The 18,399-nt window shown below is 34.5% G+C and overlaps 2 protein-coding genes across 2 annotated transcripts; both read left to right on the top strand.

Annotated features, from left to right (window-relative positions):
- The first annotated feature begins 521 nt into the window (after positions 1–521).
- Positions 522–5,396, top strand: LOC105628145 (uncharacterized). Its single transcript, XM_012209493.4, has 10 exons — positions 522–902; positions 1,153–1,183; positions 1,295–1,443; positions 2,652–2,743; positions 2,857–2,864; positions 2,976–3,047; positions 3,190–3,357; positions 3,936–4,031; positions 4,791–4,913; positions 5,070–5,396. Exons 1-10 carry the CDS (start codon positions 883–885, stop codon positions 5,178–5,180), a joined length of 870 nt encoding a protein of 289 aa, XP_012064883.1. The 5' UTR covers positions 522–882; the 3' UTR covers positions 5,181–5,396.
- A 2,932-nt stretch (positions 5,397–8,328) lies between these two features.
- On the top strand, positions 8,329–18,196 carry LOC105628146 (phosphoinositide phospholipase C 2). Its single transcript, XM_089719014.1, has 9 exons — positions 8,329–8,952; positions 14,866–15,062; positions 15,481–15,616; positions 15,694–15,879; positions 15,957–16,183; positions 16,616–16,733; positions 17,034–17,174; positions 17,291–17,377; positions 17,630–18,196. Exons 1-9 carry the CDS (start codon positions 8,707–8,709, stop codon positions 17,918–17,920), a joined length of 1,629 nt encoding a protein of 542 aa, XP_089575140.1. The 5' UTR covers positions 8,329–8,706; the 3' UTR covers positions 17,921–18,196.
- The last annotated feature ends 203 nt before the right edge of the window (positions 18,197–18,399 follow it).

The following is an 18,399-nucleotide window of genomic DNA, read 5'->3' as shown; positions in this document are numbered from 1 at the left end:
TTATTCATCTTATCTCTTTCATATTTCGCTCATCCAAATACTTTTTAAGAGTAAAAAATAAATATTGTTTATTCCATGATATTCAGGTAAAGAATAATTAATTCTATAATTCTCTGATAAAATTATTACAAAATAAATTGGAGAACGCAAATTAGAAATACTCTTTTAAAAAAAAAAAGAAGTTTATTAAATGGCATATATTTTATTTAGCATGATCTGTGCATATTTATAATCATACCTTTAACATAATATCAGTAATATAAACTGTTTTTTTTTTATTTTTTGAAGAGTAATATAAACTGTTTAAATTGTACAAAATTGTTTGATGGTTTTTATTTTACAAAATTGTACAGTTAATCACCAAATAAAAATTTGATTATAAAACTTTTTTTTTCTTTTTTGGGAAATAACATCATTATGGAAGCAGAAGCAGAACCTTATTATTAGCACGTGCCGAACTTTAAGCATAGTTGGACAACAATAAATAAATCAGAAGTCGCTTATAATTGTCTTACAATAATATGTGTTTTTAGTTATTTTTAAGAAAGATACGCCGGCAAGTCGGCTACGAGCCTACGCTTCAAGAATTGATAATTGAATCGGCCCTGTCAAAAATGATACACTAACGTGCCTCTTTGACGTGCTTTGGTTTCAACCCACCACGCGTTTTTTTAATTTTTTTGCATTCCAACACTTGTAATTTCTCTAATTATTCTTCTTTTCGGCCAATTGATTTTTTCATCTTTCGTCTCTTTCCTCGCTTCCCTGCTCTATCTCTCTGATCAATTCACCCATTCCAACCTAACAGCAATTCATTCTCGCAGCTTTACTTTATCTGCGAGAGTGAAATTGTAAAAGGCGTGTTCTTTGGTAGAAGAAAAAATGGTTCAAATCAAGGAATTGTATCCTTCTCTTCAATGTTTATGTTTGACGATGATTAAATGAAAGTTTGTGTTCATGAATTATATATTTGGATTTGTTCACGAATGATTTGAATTGGGATTGCTCCAAAATTCAAAATTTTGGATTTTATTTTATTTTTTATTCAAAATTTACGAGCTTGTTTACATTTCATTTTACTGGAATATAAATTATTTTATATCTTGGGTATTTCCATGACTTGTGAATTGTTACGGGGTTTTTGCTGTGAAGCCGAATTGTCATGCCCATGTCAGTGGAAGAGGTATGACAAATTATGCGATTCCCGCATTTATATGCATATAATATTTTTTCGTTTGCTAAAAGAATTTTTTTTATATATGTATATATATGATTTTTGTTTTTGGGTTTGCAGTATCAGATAGCCCAGATGTACATGGTCATGAGGATGCAGCAACAGAATACAAACGGTGCTGAGGGTGTTGAAGTCTTGGAGAATAGGCCATTAGAGGATGATCTACTTGGAACGTGTCAATACACATCCAAAGTTTATCGGTTGCAAAGGTAATTCTGAGTTGGGAAAATTGAGATACTTAGTAACGTAGTATTTATCAACATAAGACTCTAGTAGGCTTAGTGGAAAATTAAATTTGGTAAGATGGCGCTGAATTGGTAGTTCACAACTGCAATCAACTCTGTTTTTTCTGACCTTTACTACCACTGATTGGAATTCAAAATATTGCCTTGCCATGATTTGAAAAGAAGAAAGGAAAAAATTTAATGGTTTTGAGCCTTTTGGCTGTTATTCATAGATGAACAGTTTCAGGTGACTTATAAGCATGGGCTAGGTTGTGCACTGATAATTTGTGTATGCTTGTATGTCTGTGGCGATGGTGCATTTAACTATAGGCACTTAGCTTAATTATATTGCAGTCGATTATATGATCACTCTTCTGTTCTTGCTGATATAATTCTTGGTTGCACTAAGATTAATGATCGATAATCAATATCATGGCTATGAAGAGTATTGACCACTAGAAATTGATAGATGAGACACGTATAATTGAATGCTTTTAATGTCAAAACATTCCCAAGGACATCAAGGTCTCTCTGGTGCTAACAATAATGGTCAATGCTAAAACTGTAAAGATGTTTGGTAATCAAAAGAGGCATTGGCTTATGTCATTCATTTTTCATTAATAAAAAAGACAAGATCATAAGATTAGAGTAGCATGAATGGAAGTGTTACTTTGGTTGGACACTTTCCGGTAGAAATGTGATTCAATGTATTGAGTTTGGGCATGTGAGGCCCAAGTACTGTACAGAAGAATTTAAATTAGTTTGTTCATTAGATAACAGAATGGAGGAGTTTAGTTGTTTTTTTTTTCCCTTAAGAACTACAGGAAAGTTTTAGAGACAGATGGTTTGTTTACCTTCATTTAAGTGTTATGCCTTTGGGAGAGGGCTGTTGCATTTTGGACAAGAATTTATTTGCCCTTTTTTCTGTGAATTTCATCTCTCTCTTTCTTTCTGTTCCCATTTTTTTTCAGGAAACTTTCATGGTTTTGACTGCTTATAATTTTGACTTTAAGAATTTTGGTTGTCAATGAAACTACCTATCACTAATAATCTGTGTAATTTCTTCACTATGTTGATACCTGATAATTTCTTTACTGTTTTCTCTCACTTTCTCTCTCTCTCTACACACAGACACACAACAGTTTTTAATCCTTGAGGTGTTGATCTCCTGTTTATTGCAATTCTGTTTGCAGCAAAGCACCCACTTGGCTTACAACTTTTGCACCAGCGGATGCCCTCATCATGCAAGAAGAAGCTTGGAATGCGTATCCAAGATGCAAAACAGGTTTGCCATGTTCTCTTGCTGGAGTTCTGATATTCTATTTTTATTTCTATAGCTAGTTAACTTGTATTGACATTTTTTTGTTGGTTCTGGATATATGGATGCCACAACACCAGTAATCAAGGTATAATTTTTTTGTTTCTTGGTTGCAATTTACAAAATTTCTGTTTTTCTTGCAAACAAACTTCATATGACAGTCAATAGCATGCTCATTTTGGTTTGGGGGTTTTTGCAGTGCCCGTATTTCACCAAGTTTTCTTTGACTGTTGAAACTATTCATAGGGCTGACAACGGTCAATCAGAAAATGTAAGTTTCTTTATCTATAGGTTTTGTGTGGATTTCAGAAATTTTATGATCTGATGTATCACCAGCAAGTGAATGTTTCTGCAAACATTCTTCATTGGTGATTTCTTTAGCCTTTCATGACCTGTGAAGCTTGTCAAACTAGGTGCATGGTTTAACCAAAGAACAACTAGCAGTCAGGCAGGTCGAATATATTGATATAGCTTCAGCAGAGACAGATTATTGGAGTTATGCAATTGGAAGTAACAATATGGACTTCTCTAAATTCAAATCCTTGAGAACTGGTCGTGGTCCACTTTTGGATGGATGGCAGGTTAGTATCTAACCTACTAGTTATTGAACACATTGTGCATAAACACATGGATGTAAACTACTTTTGGAATTTGATTTGGGCTCTTTCATTATTGTGGCCATCTGTTTATTGTAGTGTCTCCCTCACTCTGCAACTTGTTTTAGGAATTTTCCACTTATTACCCTTCCCTTTGAGAAGAATAGGTGAAAAAGACATTCCATTTTTGAACTTAATAAATATATAAAAGCTTGTCTTGTTATTTTCCTTTGTCAGATAATGATAGTGAAAACTCAAGAAAACTCAGTAAGGTTGATCTTTTGAGCCCGCTTCAAGTCAGGATGACTAATCAACCAATCTTGGGGCAACCTCCTGATGCGCAACCTTTCCCTATAGTTTCCATAAACTAGAAGTCATTAAAAAAAAAAAAAAAAAAAATCTTTGGCTGTATATGGTAGAAATGTTTGATATCTATACAATTAGCTTTGCTGTTGGTTGGAAAAAAAAAATATTTAGTTGCCTCCTTTTGTATCATCTTTTAAATACTTAGTCCTATACCATTTTAATTTGTGATTATTAATTATAGCATACTGATATTGCAGGATAGGTGCAATCCCGTTATGACAGCATACAAGTTGGTAACAGTAGATGCACCATACTGGGGCTTTGGTTATCGACTTGAACAGGCTTTATTAGCGGTAACCTTTATTGGGCTCTTTGCAAGATATGACACTATTTCTGTTCATTTTTACTCCTTAGGCAAATAGCTTTATGTCTTAAGTTTTCTAAGGAATTATCATTTTGGTTCTGGCTATCAAAAGTATCAAGGGAACATTAAACAGACGCATACCAAAAGCAAAAAAAAAAAAAAAAAAGAAAACCTGAGATTTGGAAGTATTAACACTTGGGTCAGGCTTTTTCAAATTGAGGAACATGATCCTTAGTTCACATCCCTTTATCTTTTCTGTTACGATATCCTTCACTTTAGCACCAGAGTTTCTAAATGGAGCATCTAATTAATATTTCTGGTTTATTATGCTTTGATCCAAACTTTTATAGACTAAAAGACTGTTCTGCTTAAAAACTCGGGGATTAAATAGTTGTTCCAACTAAATATCAAGAGACGAAAATCTTTTGAACAAAAGAGGACCAAAGAGTATGTTCTGCTAAATATCAGACTCTCTTCTCTTTTAAAAAGTAAATATTCGTAGCACAAAAGTTTAAGTAATTGTTAATGCTCAGTTTCCTTTTCTAACTTTAGAGCACCATTGACAAATATACGCATGGTAGACAAGATATTGGAAAAAAAAAAAATTACAAAAGGATACTCCAAGCCTAGAGCACAGTGTGCTATTATTGATGAAAATAGCACTATTTAGTCCAGTTTAACTTTATGATATATTTCTTATTGTGTGAACTGCAAGTTTAATGCATGTTCTCAAAATCAACTTATGCAGGGGGAAAGGGCTCTTTTCTTAGAGAGTCATCGGAATTGTTTTGTTTGGATTGATGAATGGTGTGAGATGACAATGCAACAATTACGTGAACTTGAACGACAGAGCGATTCATCATTAAATAAGGTAAATAATAGTTTGAACTTTGAGAGAATTTTAAGACAGTAAAAGAAGCTGATCTTGCATCAGCTTCCTTAAGTGGAGCAATACATATTATAACTGGATGGAAATCCTTGTGGAGCTGAGTAGGTAAGTGACATTGTGTTTATGCGATGATAACAGAAAATTGGGATGCCAACAGCAATGGCAACAGCAGAAGAATTCGACCAGAGATTGTTGCTTGACAATGAAGATGCTAACAGCAAGAGGATTCAAGTTGCTGTTGATACTTAGGAAACAAAATTGGATGAAGTCTCCATATTGGAATTGTTTTGTAATGTTATTAGAATTATTTAATTTGATTACTTAATCATCCTCCACAAGAAATTGTAAATTTGATGATAGCAGATATATTATTCTTTTGGAGGAGGCCATAGTTATGTCGTATGTATATTAGGATATTATTGGCAACATTTTCTGAAGAAAAAATCACAGTTTTTTTCTTATTGACTTAATTTTCACAATTATTACTTTCATGTCCATTCTTCTAGGTGCTTTTTTTCCAAGTCCGTACTAGCATTATTTGGACCATTTCTATTTCATAAAAAAAATATTTATTTGGAAAATAGTTTTGTTTTATATTTCTGAATTCAATATGCTATGAACAATTGAGGGAAAATTATATATATATATATATATATATTCACGATCAAGGGTGTAGTACTATTTGTTGTAGTGATTCTTATATATCATATCATTAATAAGATTATCGAAAGAAAAAATCAAGGGTGTAGTACTATTTGTAGTAGTTGTTCTTATATATCATATCATTAATAAGATTGTCTAAAGAAAAAATCTATATTTGACGGGTTCTTCCTATACCTATGAATTCCATTGAATCCAGAAATGATACATTGAAAGAATCTCCTTTGGGTCTTCCATTCCAATATCAATAAATTGATTGTTTCGCTACTGTAACTTTCAAAAGGGCTACTGTAACCTTCAAAAGGAAAAGAAGATGAGAGCTCTTTCCTGGATGCAAAAGAGAAAGCCAATAATTAAAAAGTCTGAATCTAACTAGGATTTACGGAATTTTAGTTGTAAGATATCTAACGAAACCGCTGCTGGTATTGAAATCTCATTCGAAAAAAAAGATATCAAATATCTGGAGTTTCTTTTTTTGTGGATGATCCGATCCGCAATATATATATATATATATATGTACAGTTTTTGTATTCTTTTTCCTATAACCTTTTCTTTCATTAGAAAACCCAGGACATAAACTTTTCAAAACTTTTGGCTACCTGTTCCATTAACTTTTGGAACTTCTCCAAGCACTGCAGCGATTTTCCAGAACTGTCCTATCCAGAAATAGCAATCATTTCTCCTTCTCTAACCGCCAGATTAACATTCCTTAATGTAGCCTTTGTTGCAGATCAGTTTTCCATGAAATTTCCATAGCCCTGATAAAAGCAGACTCGTTAAACTATTTTCTACTGCAATTCTGCCTTACATTTCTATTCTGCAGATTTGGTGCTTCAAGAAACTTCACTATATCGTCTAAACTTTTGTCTCAATGAAGGTTCCCACAACATCAGGGCTTAACCTAATTAGTTCATGAACAATGTGCAAACTGACCAGAAATGTGAATGAACTATTATCACAAAGTGAAGTTCCAAAGAACTAACTTCCAGAAAGTAATAGCTGGTACTATAACCGGACATGACCATTTCTATACCATTCTCAAATGTGTCTCCCAAGCATACGACTTCGAGGCCTTCACACTTGCAAGTGCCTTTGTAATAGCCTTCAGCCTGTGATCTTGTGCTTCCATGGCCTTTCTTTGATACTGAAGCTGCAACTTGATCAATGAATAACATGAAAGAACAGTTAAGAAAAATGCAGTTACAGCTGCAAAAGCAGCAGTAAAATAAAACCATAGGTAGCAAAGCAAGACAAAACTGAGAGCTTGTAGTCCAAAACTGATGAAACCAAAATGGAAACTCGTCAATTTTATAAGCATCAGCAACCACATAATTCACTGTCTCACTACCAGAAGATTGAGCTATCGTGGCAGCATTTGATTCTAGTCTTGCTGAGTTATCCACATGTCCATCAGATTCTATAGTTTAACACCCCGTGGCAATTATCGATAGTCGTTTTCGTGCTGGACAACAAGAAATCTGAGTCCATCGGCAACATTCATCTCCAGCTGATGCTTCATGGGAATCTATTTACCTGAAAGGCCAATTTCCAGACTTTCGAGGGGTTCATGCATGGTAGAAAGAAGAAGGTACAACCAGGTCAACAAGATCAAGCTGGCATTTTCTTACAAGATGATGTCATGTTCTAGTGGATTTCAGACATTGTCTCGGTCATGATTTTTTCCTTATGCTGTTAGAGGGTTATCCTTCATAATATTTATGATTCCTTGTTTGTAGGACATAATTATTTCTCCATCCATATTTAAAGTACAAAAAGCTAATAAAAGATATATCAGAAAATTCCAAAAGATTTTGAGTACTTCTAAACTCAAGATATTTACAAGTTCTCTCAAATGAGCTTGTGCTATTACAATCATAGGCGGCAAAAAGAAATTTATCTTCCATCCCTCTCCTTCATGTTCAAATCCATTATTCCATCATTCCATAACTAGATCCATTTCTAAGGACCATAACCAGTTATTAGAGAGACAAACGAAGCTAAAGCAAAAGATATATGATAGTTTCTTATGTGTCTCTGGCTCATTCAATTGTAATTTCATTAATTGCAAATTAAGGCAAGATTCAGCCCATGCAAAAAAAAAAAAAAAAAAAGTTCATAGCAGTTATACGTTTTACATTTCATATTTTAACTCGATCTTATTTTTTCCCTATTTCTAACTATTTACTAACTTGAAAATTAGAGTAATTTTCTTAAGTTTTACAAGTTCGTATATTAAGGATCTCCAATGAATGTTATTCAATCTCTTATTTAATCTCAATAAAGTTATCAAATATGAAATAAAAAACTATTTATATTATAATTTTTTTTAGTCAAATTATATGTTTCAATATATATTCAAGTATTAGACACAAACTGTAATATCATAACTAAAAAAATTAATTGTGTATAGCATCCACGTATTACATATATCGATGCGATATTGTTAAAAAGCTATATAGTTTTCAAGTGAGTTCCGTTTCTGTCAGTTATAAGTGTTTTCAATTTCGTGAGTTTATGGCAATATCATTTCGCCTAGTGGGTCTGATCATGAGTCAAACTGAATTGGAACAATAGGCTACACGTCAGATGTATATGTGGCAAAGAGTGGGTCTGATCATGAGTCAAATGTCGTTAAAAAAAATAATAATAATAAATAAATAAAAACAGAAAAACACATGCAGCAACAAAAGAAACCTTTCCGCTCATCAGGGAAACTTTTCCGGCCAACAGAATAAAGGTTTCTTCGTCAGTGAAATTGCATTAATTACCAGCGAAATTTTGGTTTAAGAAGCAACAATCTTTCCAAAATTCATTTAATCATTCATTTTCAATTCTCATTTTATTTTTTTTATTGATTAAAAATTTAAAATCATTTTCATAAACGGTTTCGGATTCAATCATAAAAGTGTCGATTTTTCTTTTGTTTATTCGTCCTTTTCAACAGATCAGCAGCGTTGATGTTAACCGATAACAACCATTCTTCTTTAATAGCTTCAAAGACCGTTAACGACCACTAGTTTATATATATATATATAGTTGGATTGGATGATTTTTCAATTTGGATAAGGCACAGTATCTATAGAGTGTGTTCTTCTGCTTCCACCGGAGGTTCAAAATGGCGGTGGCGTCGGCGCCGAAGGAGATCAAGGCTTTGTTTGGAAAGTATTCGGAGGATGGAATCATGACCGCTGATCATCTCCGCTTGTTCCTTGTTGAGATCCAAAAGGAAGATAAGTCTACTATAGAGGAATCGAGGGCCATTATTGATCAATTTCACGATGTCGCAAAAGGTCTCAGCTTGGAGGGTTTTTTTAAGTACCTCTTTGGCGATAACAACCTTGCTCTCGATCCTAAACGCGGGGTAATTTTAATTCTCCTTTCTTCTTTCATTTGATGGCTAAATTTTGGGCGTCGAGTCAAATGGGTTTGTACCAGTCTTTTTTGTTTGTTTTTGATAAGCAGCTAAATGGGAATTGGTTGGTTTTTGCATTTTTATAGTTTTGTTTGGATTATTATCTGTCAGTTGTGGTTTGTTGTTTGGTTTCACCCTGATATTGTTTTAAGTAGATAATTGCAGAGCTGGTGGGTACTCTCCTACATTAGGAAAGAAGGTCGATAACTCAAGATTTGGAGTATTCGGCTTACTTAAAAGAAGAATTTAAAATCAAGATTTTGACATTTTCTTAGTTTCCAGAAAAAACTCAACGAGGGGGGTAATCAAACTTGATCATTTGTCCCCTAAAACTGTTGAATTTTGTTTTTTGCGTCTTTTTTCGAAAATAATTCTTGATGAATAAAATTTTGGGTGTTTAATGAAATGGACTTTGTAATTATTTTTTCTTGTTGTTTTTGGTGAATAGCAAAATGGATTTCCTGTTCAAGTTTTTTGCATTTTCCGCCTTGTTTGGATTATTGAAGATGTTAGTTGGTGGGCCTTCTTTTTATGTGGTTTCCTCTTATTTTTTCAAGTAGCAAATTGGAACTTCTCAATATGAGGAAAGAAGGTCATGGACTCAAGATTTTGGAGTATGAAGGTGTAAAGCACTTAAAAAATAATTTAAATTTAAAATTAAGGTTGCCACTCACTGTTTTGTTTCCAGAAAAAAAATAAAAGTCAGAACGGGCATTACTGACTGTTGAATTTTGGAATTTACTGCTCTTTTACTGAATAGCTATTGGATGAGTAAAATCCTGTATTATGCTTCAACGTGTTCTAATATTTGCTCATGTACTTGACTCTGTTTAATATTTCTCTATAAATATAGATTTATCTATCATTTTCAACTAGTTATGTGCTGTACTTTTGAACGGTGATGGGGGTGAGTTTTAGTTAGTATAGTTGTTAATAAGAAGTAAATGGGAATGCGAAAATGAAGTTAATTAATTATTGCTTTTCCTTTTCTTTTTATCATGGTTATTTTTGTTGGTTTAGAAGAGCAGAAAATTAAGGAAGAGAAGGAAATTCTGCAGAAAAAGAAAAAGCTGCAGATTTTGTGAGTGTGAAGAAACAATTAATTTCTTATTAATTCCATTACAGCATAATGTAAACATTTATAGTAGAGCTAGTCTAAAGTTTGTTCACCAACCTTCCATAAGTCAAGGAAGGTTGTTCACCAAACCTACCTAAAAGCAAGGTAGTTCACCTACCTCTTGATTTCAACAAAATACAACAAAATCTAAATGACTTTAACAAAATACCTCCAAAAATTGTCAACAACACTTGCATCAATAGCTGTGGCTGTAACTTTAACACTCCTCCTTGATGCAAGAGTTGAGACAAACACCAAGTCTATTCCTAAGAAATTCAAATCTTGGTTTTTGCAATGCCTTGGTGAAAATATCTGCTGTTTGGTCTTCAGAATTGCAATGAATAATCTGAATTTCATTTTCCTTTTCAGCTTCACGAATTGCATGATACTTGATTTTGATATGCTTGGTTTTTCCATGGAAGATTGGATTTTTAACCATAGCAACAGCTGATTTGTTGTCACAAAGTATTTTAGTTGGATTTTCTTGCTGAAAATTCAGATCAACTAATACCTTTCTCAACCATATAGCTTGGTTTACAGCAGCAGATGCTGCAACATACTCTGCTTCTGCAGTTGATTGAGCAACTGAAGCTTGCTTTCTTGTTCCCCAGCAAATGACAGCAGAACCAAGTGAAAAACAAAAACCAGTAGTGCTCTTCATATCGTCCAATGAACTAACCCAATCACTGTCTGAGAACCCCAACAACTTCACACCATTTAATCTTCTATAAAACAAACCAAATTCAGCAGTTCCTCGCACATATCTCAGAACTCGTTTGGCTGCTGTAAGATGGTTTTCAGTTGGAGAATTCATGAATCTCGACAGTAAATTTGTTGCAAACATGATATCTGGTCTTGTTACAGATAAATACAGCAAAGAACCAACCATGCTCCTATAAGTTGAAGCATCTATAGAGTGAGAACCATCATCCTTTTGCAATTTTATTCCATGGGCTGTAGGTGTACTCACTAGTTTGCATTTGCTAAGTTCAAACCTTTTAAGCAGCTCCCAAGCAAATTTCTTTTGTGAAATAAAAATCCCTTGCTCATCTTGAGCAATTTCAATCCCAAGGAAATAGCACATTAAGCCAAGATCATTCATCTCAAAAACCTGCTGCATCTTCAATCTGAATTCTTGAATTAATTGTAAATTGTTACCTGTGACAAGTAGATCGTCAACATACACAGAAACGATAAGCACATCACTTCCTTGTTGAGTTACGTAAAGTGTTGCCTCATTCAAGCTTCGTTTAAAACCCAAATTCAGCAAGTAATGATCAATCTTGGCATACCAGGCCCTTGGGGCCTGTTTTAAACCATAGAGTGCTTTCTTCAACAAACACACTCTATTGCTTCAATCATTAAAACCTTCAGGCTGCTCAATATACACTTCTTCCTTCAAAGAACCATTTAAGAAAGCTGATTTCACATCCAATTGAAAGACTTGCCAACCTTCACTTGCTGCTAGTGCCAAAATCAATCTGATAGTGTCAAATCTTGCAACTGGTGCAAAGGTTTCTGTAAAATCAACCCCTTGCTGTTGAGCGTAGCCTTTAACAACATATCTTGCTTTGTGCTTATTGATGGAGCCATCAGAATTTAATTTCAATTTGAATACCCATTTAGTTCCAATTACATGCTTATTCAATGGTCTAGGAACTAAAATCCATGTTTCGTTCTTCATAATCATCTTCAACTCCTCCTCCATGGCAGCTCTCTACTCAGGCAATTTTAAGGCTTCATCCACCTGAGTTGGTTCAAGTGAGACAACATTACATCTGCTGTAAATTTCCTCTAGGGATCTAGTTCCTCTAATTGCATAATCATCTTCATTTGATTCTTCTTCATTGTCAACTGGAAGTTCTTGCTCTTGCTGAAAATCAAGAATTGATTTAGAATTTTCTGGTTCCATTTTACTCCAATCCCATTCACCTTTCTCATCGAATTTGACACTCCTGCTGACATACACCTGTTTAGTAACAGGATTCAAAATTTTGTAGGCTTTGGATTCACTGCTGTAGCCTACTAAAATTCCTTTTTCAGCTCGTTGATCCAATTTCCCTCTTTTTGCATTTGGAATAAATGAATAACATATGCTTCCAAAGATTTTGAGATGACCAACCGATGGTGTAACTCCAAACCAGCTTTCGAAAGGAGTTTTTCCATCAATAGCTTTGGTTGGAAGCCGATTTTGAAGATATACAGCAGTGTTTACAGCTTCAGCCCAAAGAACTTTGGGTAGATTTTTCTCAAACAAGAGACATCTCGCCATATTCATCACAGATCGATTCTTTCTTTCACTTACACCATTTTGTTGAGGTGTGTAAGCTACTGTTAATTGATGGTGAATGCCAGCTTCTTGCAAATATTGCTTGAATTGATTGGATGTAAATTCAGCCCCATTATCAGATCTTAAAATCTTGATTGGGGAGCCAGCTTGATTCTCTACCATTGATTTAAACTTCAAGAACATTTTGAAAACTTCAGATTTGAATTGGAAGAAATATACCCAGCAGAATCTGGTGTAGTCATCAATAAACAATAGAAAATACTTGCTGCTATTGTAAGATGAGACACTCATAGGGCCACACACATCAGTGTGTATTAATTCAAGTTTCATAGAAGCTCTCCATGCTTGATCAGATGGAAATGGTGTTTGGCTGAGTTTGCCTAACTGACATATTTCACATATATTGCTGTCTTCTTCAACTATAGATGGCAAATCAGCAACTAACTTCTTGGATTGTAGCAATTTTAATGAATTGAGATTGGTGTGACCAAGTCTCTTATGCCACAAATCAGATTCTTCTTTATGACTCAAGCAAGATTCTTCTTTGAAGTCTCTTAAATTTAGAGGAAAGCTTCTCCGTTTCATTTTGACAGCAAATAACTTTGAGCCAGAAGGATCAATTATTTCACAAGTTTTATCTTTAAATAGCAAACTGTAATTCTTATCCAGCAATTGACCAACCGAAAACAAGCTTTGATTTAGTTCCGGTACGTAAAGAACATCGGAAACAAGCTTTGTACCTGAAGGAGTTTGTACAATCACATCTCCTTTGCCTTTGACATCAACAAGCCTACCATCTCCAAGTCTGACTTTTGAAGAATAGGTTGTATCCAAGCTATCGAAATTCACCAAGTTTGGTGTCATGTGGTTAGTGCAGCCACTATCAACAAGCCATGCTTCTTTAGCTTCAATTGAGACACCACATTTTTCAATTTCATTTACTGCAAATAGTTGTTCTTCATACTTTTCAGAATTTTCGGTGACTTGTGCATGATGATGGGCTTGTGTTTGCTGATTCTGGTTTGTAGAACAAACTTTCTCGGTGTGACCAAATTGCTTACACACCTTACATTGAGCTCCAGGTCTGAACCAGCAGTAGTTCTCAGTGTGGTTTGTTTTTTTGCAATGTGGACAAGGTGGAAATCTGTCCTTCCTCCAATTTTTTCTGAAATTCTTCTTCATTTTTGGTTTTCTGTCAGTTTGCTGGCCTCTTGAACCTCCTTCTTGCATTTTTGTTTTATGAGTCACAACAAGAGCCTTCTCTCCAATGGTTTCTTCTTCCCTATAGGCTTTTCTTTGTTCTACAGCTTGTAGAGCATTTGAAAGCACATTCAAGGATATTTGTGACATGTCCCAAGTTTCTTCAAGAGAAGAAATCTTGGCTTCAAATTTTTCAGGGAGAGTCACCATAACTTTCTCCACAATTCTCTTCTCTTCTAACTCTTCTCCCAACAATCGAATTTGGTTTACAATTTTCATAACTCTATCAACATAATCTTTCACCTTTTCATTTTCCTTCATTTTCAACATTTCAAATTCTTTTCTTAAATTGAATATCTGCATCTGTCTAGTTTTTTCAGATCCATGATACTCAATTTTTAACTTCTCCCAAGCTTCATGTGCTGTCTCACATGTCATAATCTTGGTGAAGATAGGATCTGCAACAGCTACATGGATATAGGACAGAGCTTTTGGAGCCTTAGCAACCTCTTCTTCATGTTGTCTAATCTGCTGAAGGGTTGGATTTTGATTAAGAGGTGGAGGTACTCTGTTTTCCTCCACATACTGCCATAATGTAAGCCCCTTGAAATAAGCTCTCATCTTCACAGCCCAAACATGATAGTTTTCCCCATTAAAATGAAGTGGTGAAAGAGACATGCTGCTGGAAGCCATTTGAGGAAAAGCAAATAAACAGAAAAACTTCACAAATTCTGGTTTATTTGGTGGCTTTCTCTATGACTTTCACTCAAACACACACAGCCCTTTGAGATCAAGGTTGCTCTGATACCACTTGTTGGTTTAGAAGAGCAGAAAATTAAGGAAGAGAAGGAAATTCTGCAGAAAAAGAAAAAGCTGCAGATTTTGTGAGTGTGAAGAAACAATTAATTTCTTATTAATTTCATTACAGCATAATGAAAACATTTATAGTAGAGCTAGTCTAAAGTTTGTTCACCAACCTTCCATAAGTCAAGGAAGGTTGTTCACCAAACCTACCTAAAAGCAAGGTAGTTCACGTACCTCTTGATTTCAACAAAATACAACAAAATCTAAATGACTTTAACAAAATACCTCCAAAAATTGTCAACAACACTTGCATCAATAGCTGTAGCTGTAACTTTAACAATTTTTTTCTATCTTATTTAGCTCTGTGTTAAAATGCATGTTTACTTAACTTTCAGAATTTGTATTTTTCCTTTTCTTAAATTTATTTAGGCAATTATATCTTGTATTTTAGGTGCACCATGATATGACGGCTCCTCTGTCGCATTATTTCATATTTACTGGGCATAATTCATATCTAACTGGAAATCAACTCAGTAGCGACTGTAGTGATGCTCCCATCATAGATGCCTTGCAGAGAGGTGTGAAAGTGATTGAATTGGACATATGGCCTAATTCCACTAATGATGATGTGGACGTGCTTCATGGGAGGTATGTCATTCTGAAAATGATGATATGTAATTGCCATGCAAAAGGGAAATAAAAGCCTAGATAAAAGTAATTCAAACAATGTTTAGACGGTAATCTTGCTTTGTTTAAAGTTGCATGTTTGGTCTTGTTTTCATAATTCATATCAAAATAAGCATTCACTAAAGATTTTTTTTTTATTTTATTTTGATGTTCCACTCTTCGTCTCTCAATGACAAATTTAAACAATATCACAAATTCACAATAGAAGAAGAATCCATGTATTTTATGTATGAAATTATTGCGCTCAATACTATTGTTATTAAAGGTCAGGTGATTTGACTGTTTTCATTGACTTCTGAGAAACTTCTACAAATTTCACAATTGTATTGAACCAACGCATTTATTATCTTTAACTACTTGTCCGTTTTCCTTCTTGTAGAACACTGACTACTCCAGTGGCACTTATCAAATGTTTGAGATCTATTAAAGAGCATGCCTTTACTGCATCTGATTATCCAGTTGTTATAACTTTAGAAGACCATCTTACTCCGGATCTTCAGGCTAAAGTGGCCGGGGTGAGTCATTGTTATTTGTCATGGATATTTGAAGTTCTCATTTTGTAACGATTTATTATTTGATGAATCATTTCTAGATGGTCACTCAAACATTTGGAGATGTACTGTTTTCTCCTGGCTCAGAATGCTTAAAGGAATTTCCCTCCCCAGAATTCTTGAAGAAACGGATTATCGTATCAACCAAACCCCCAAAGGAATACCTCAAGACCAAAGATCTTAAGGAAAATGAGAAAGAAACACCTGACTTTAAAGCTGATGGCAAGGTGCATGGAGATGTCCTTTAAAATTTGCCTTTTTTTCTCTCTCTATTTTGATTCTTTACTTACCTTCTTTTTGGCAGAATGAGTTGGACGAAGACAGTGATGATGAGGAAGATGTGCAGGAAGCAGATATCAAATCACGAAGTCTCGAACCACAGTATGTACATTTAATTGCTATCCATGCTGGGAAGCCTACAGGTGGATTAGACGAATGTCTCAAAGTGGATCCTGAGAAGGTGAGACGACTTAGCTTAAGTGAGCCACAACTTGAAAAGGCTGCAGAAACTCATGCAAAGGAAATTATAAGGTGCTAATGTGTTATGTGAACTTTGCTCAAAAAGTAATGCATTTCCAATTGTTTAGCTGTGCATTTTTTTTTCTTTTGTTTCGCAAAACACTCTTGATATGCCTGAGAGAGAGAGAGAGAGAGAGAGAGAAAGAAATATAGGGGGGAGACAGACTGGTAGCAGGAATTTCTGGCACAATAACAGTGGCCATTTGTGTTGAAGAGGTGTTTATCAAGCAGGAGCGGAATTAATTTGATCGACTTGTACAACCATTTTCAATAATTTCTCTACTGTTGTGGGACTTTATCCAATCCTCATCTTACTTTATCCATTTGTGTTGGTCAGCTTATGTACCTTTACAACTATCTTACATGCATTTCATAATCATCTGCAATTGCATAAAAACTGAACCAACCAAGTTTTGCAAAGTCTGATGGTTTCTTACAATGTAGGTTTACGCAGCGGAATATTCTTAGGGTGTACCCGAAGGGGATTCGAATTGACTCATCCAACTACAACCCATTAATTGGCTGGATGCATGGAGCTCAAATGGTTGCTTTCAACATGCAGGTTTGCATCTATAAATCCTTATCTAGTTTACGAAGCTGAAGGTGTAATTATGTGGTGGTCTTATTAGTCTAATGCCCAACATTTAGGCCATATTTACACACTAGAGTATTAGACTAGGCATTTTTGCAGCCATTGAGTGGTTCAGAATATAATGAAGGGTTTGTTGAGTATAGTTGCTTTTATGAAACTGGTTGGCAAATGCGTTAAACATGTTATTGGTTTCTATATATCATCCTTCATTCTTAATTGTGTGGATGTGTGTCTCCGCCAAAATATAGATAACAGATTTATAATTGGCAGGGACATGGGAAATCACTCTGGTTGATGCACGGAATGTTCAAAGCCAATGGTGGGTGTGGTTATGTAAAGAAACCAGATTTCCTGTTGGAGCCTAGTCCACGTGACCCTAGAATTGAGTTACCTGTGAAGATAATTTTGAAGGTGAGTGATTTAAAGCCAGAGCATTTGTTTCCAGTTATTGATCGTCCTTGTATTGTTAATTTGTTTGTGCTGCTTTTGTCTCTATGAATAATTGTATTTTTCTGCTTGCTAAGTAGGTCAAAGTATATTTGGGGGAAGGATGGGACAAGGATTTCCACGATGTTCCTTTTGATGTGTTTTCCTTGCCAGATTTTTATGTTAGGGTAAGTAAGTCGATATCTTCTTTTCTCTCCCTTATTTTCTTTCAAACTACTGCATGTAATTTGCTTCACTTGTTTTGACATGAATGATTCAATTCTTGGTCTTATATATGATCTATGGTGTCATCCTCATTTCCCTCTGTGGTAATTGAAGCTTCTTACATGGTGTTTGTCCCATTTTAATCATCATCTTTAGTTTGGGTCGTCAAAATTAATGATTAATCAAATGGTATGTGGTTTGATTTCTCTCTGCAGGTGGGGATTGCTGGAGTACCTGCAGATACTATAATGAAGGATACAAAGACAAAGAACAATAATTGGACACCTGTTTGGAATGAGGAATTCAAGTTTCTATTAACTGTTCCAGAACTAGCTCTGCTTCGTGTTGAAGTTAACGAGTATGACATGTCTGAAAGGGATGACTTTGGAGGACAAACATGCCTTCCTGTTTCCGAATTAAGAAGAGGGATTCGAGCTGTTCCACTCTATAACTATGAGGGATTGAAGTACAATTCTGTAAAACTGCTTATGCGTTTTGATTTTTAATTAAGACTATTAGCAGTTCTAAATGCTATACAACAAAACTACAGTAGAGATGTTTAGATTTTGTGAAGCTATTTTTGATTTCTTTGTTGTTGCGAGTTGGTGTGTGGAATCATATCATTTCCACAGCTCTGCAACATAATAACACCTGCCTTGTTGTTTTCTAATGTCTGTAAGGAGTCAATAAGTTCAGGAACTTGAATCTATATAATGTTGTTGTAATGGAAATAAGAAGCATTTATACTTGCTCAATAAAAATTATTTATTTGGTTGTTGCTATTGAATTAGCAAAAGTGAATTGTATTTCTACTAACTTTATCTGTAAGGTTAAAATTTCAAAACTTATATGTTGAGAGGTTTTATTTGAATATCCATCTTTCACCCAACTAATTTTAGCTGTAAGGTTAAAAGTTTGAAACTTGTATGTTGGAAAGTTTTATTTGAATATCACCTTTGGCGCAAACGAAAAAAGAACTATTTTT

This window comes from Jatropha curcas, chromosome 1 (assembly GCF_041381405.1).
Source record: "Jatropha curcas cultivar XTBG-Jc1 chromosome 1, XTBG_Jcur_1.0, whole genome shotgun sequence".
Classification (NCBI taxonomy): domain Eukaryota; kingdom Viridiplantae; phylum Streptophyta; class Magnoliopsida; order Malpighiales; family Euphorbiaceae; genus Jatropha; species Jatropha curcas.
The sequence above is the reverse complement of the archived record's forward strand: the minus strand, read 5'-3'. Positions and strand labels throughout refer to the sequence as shown.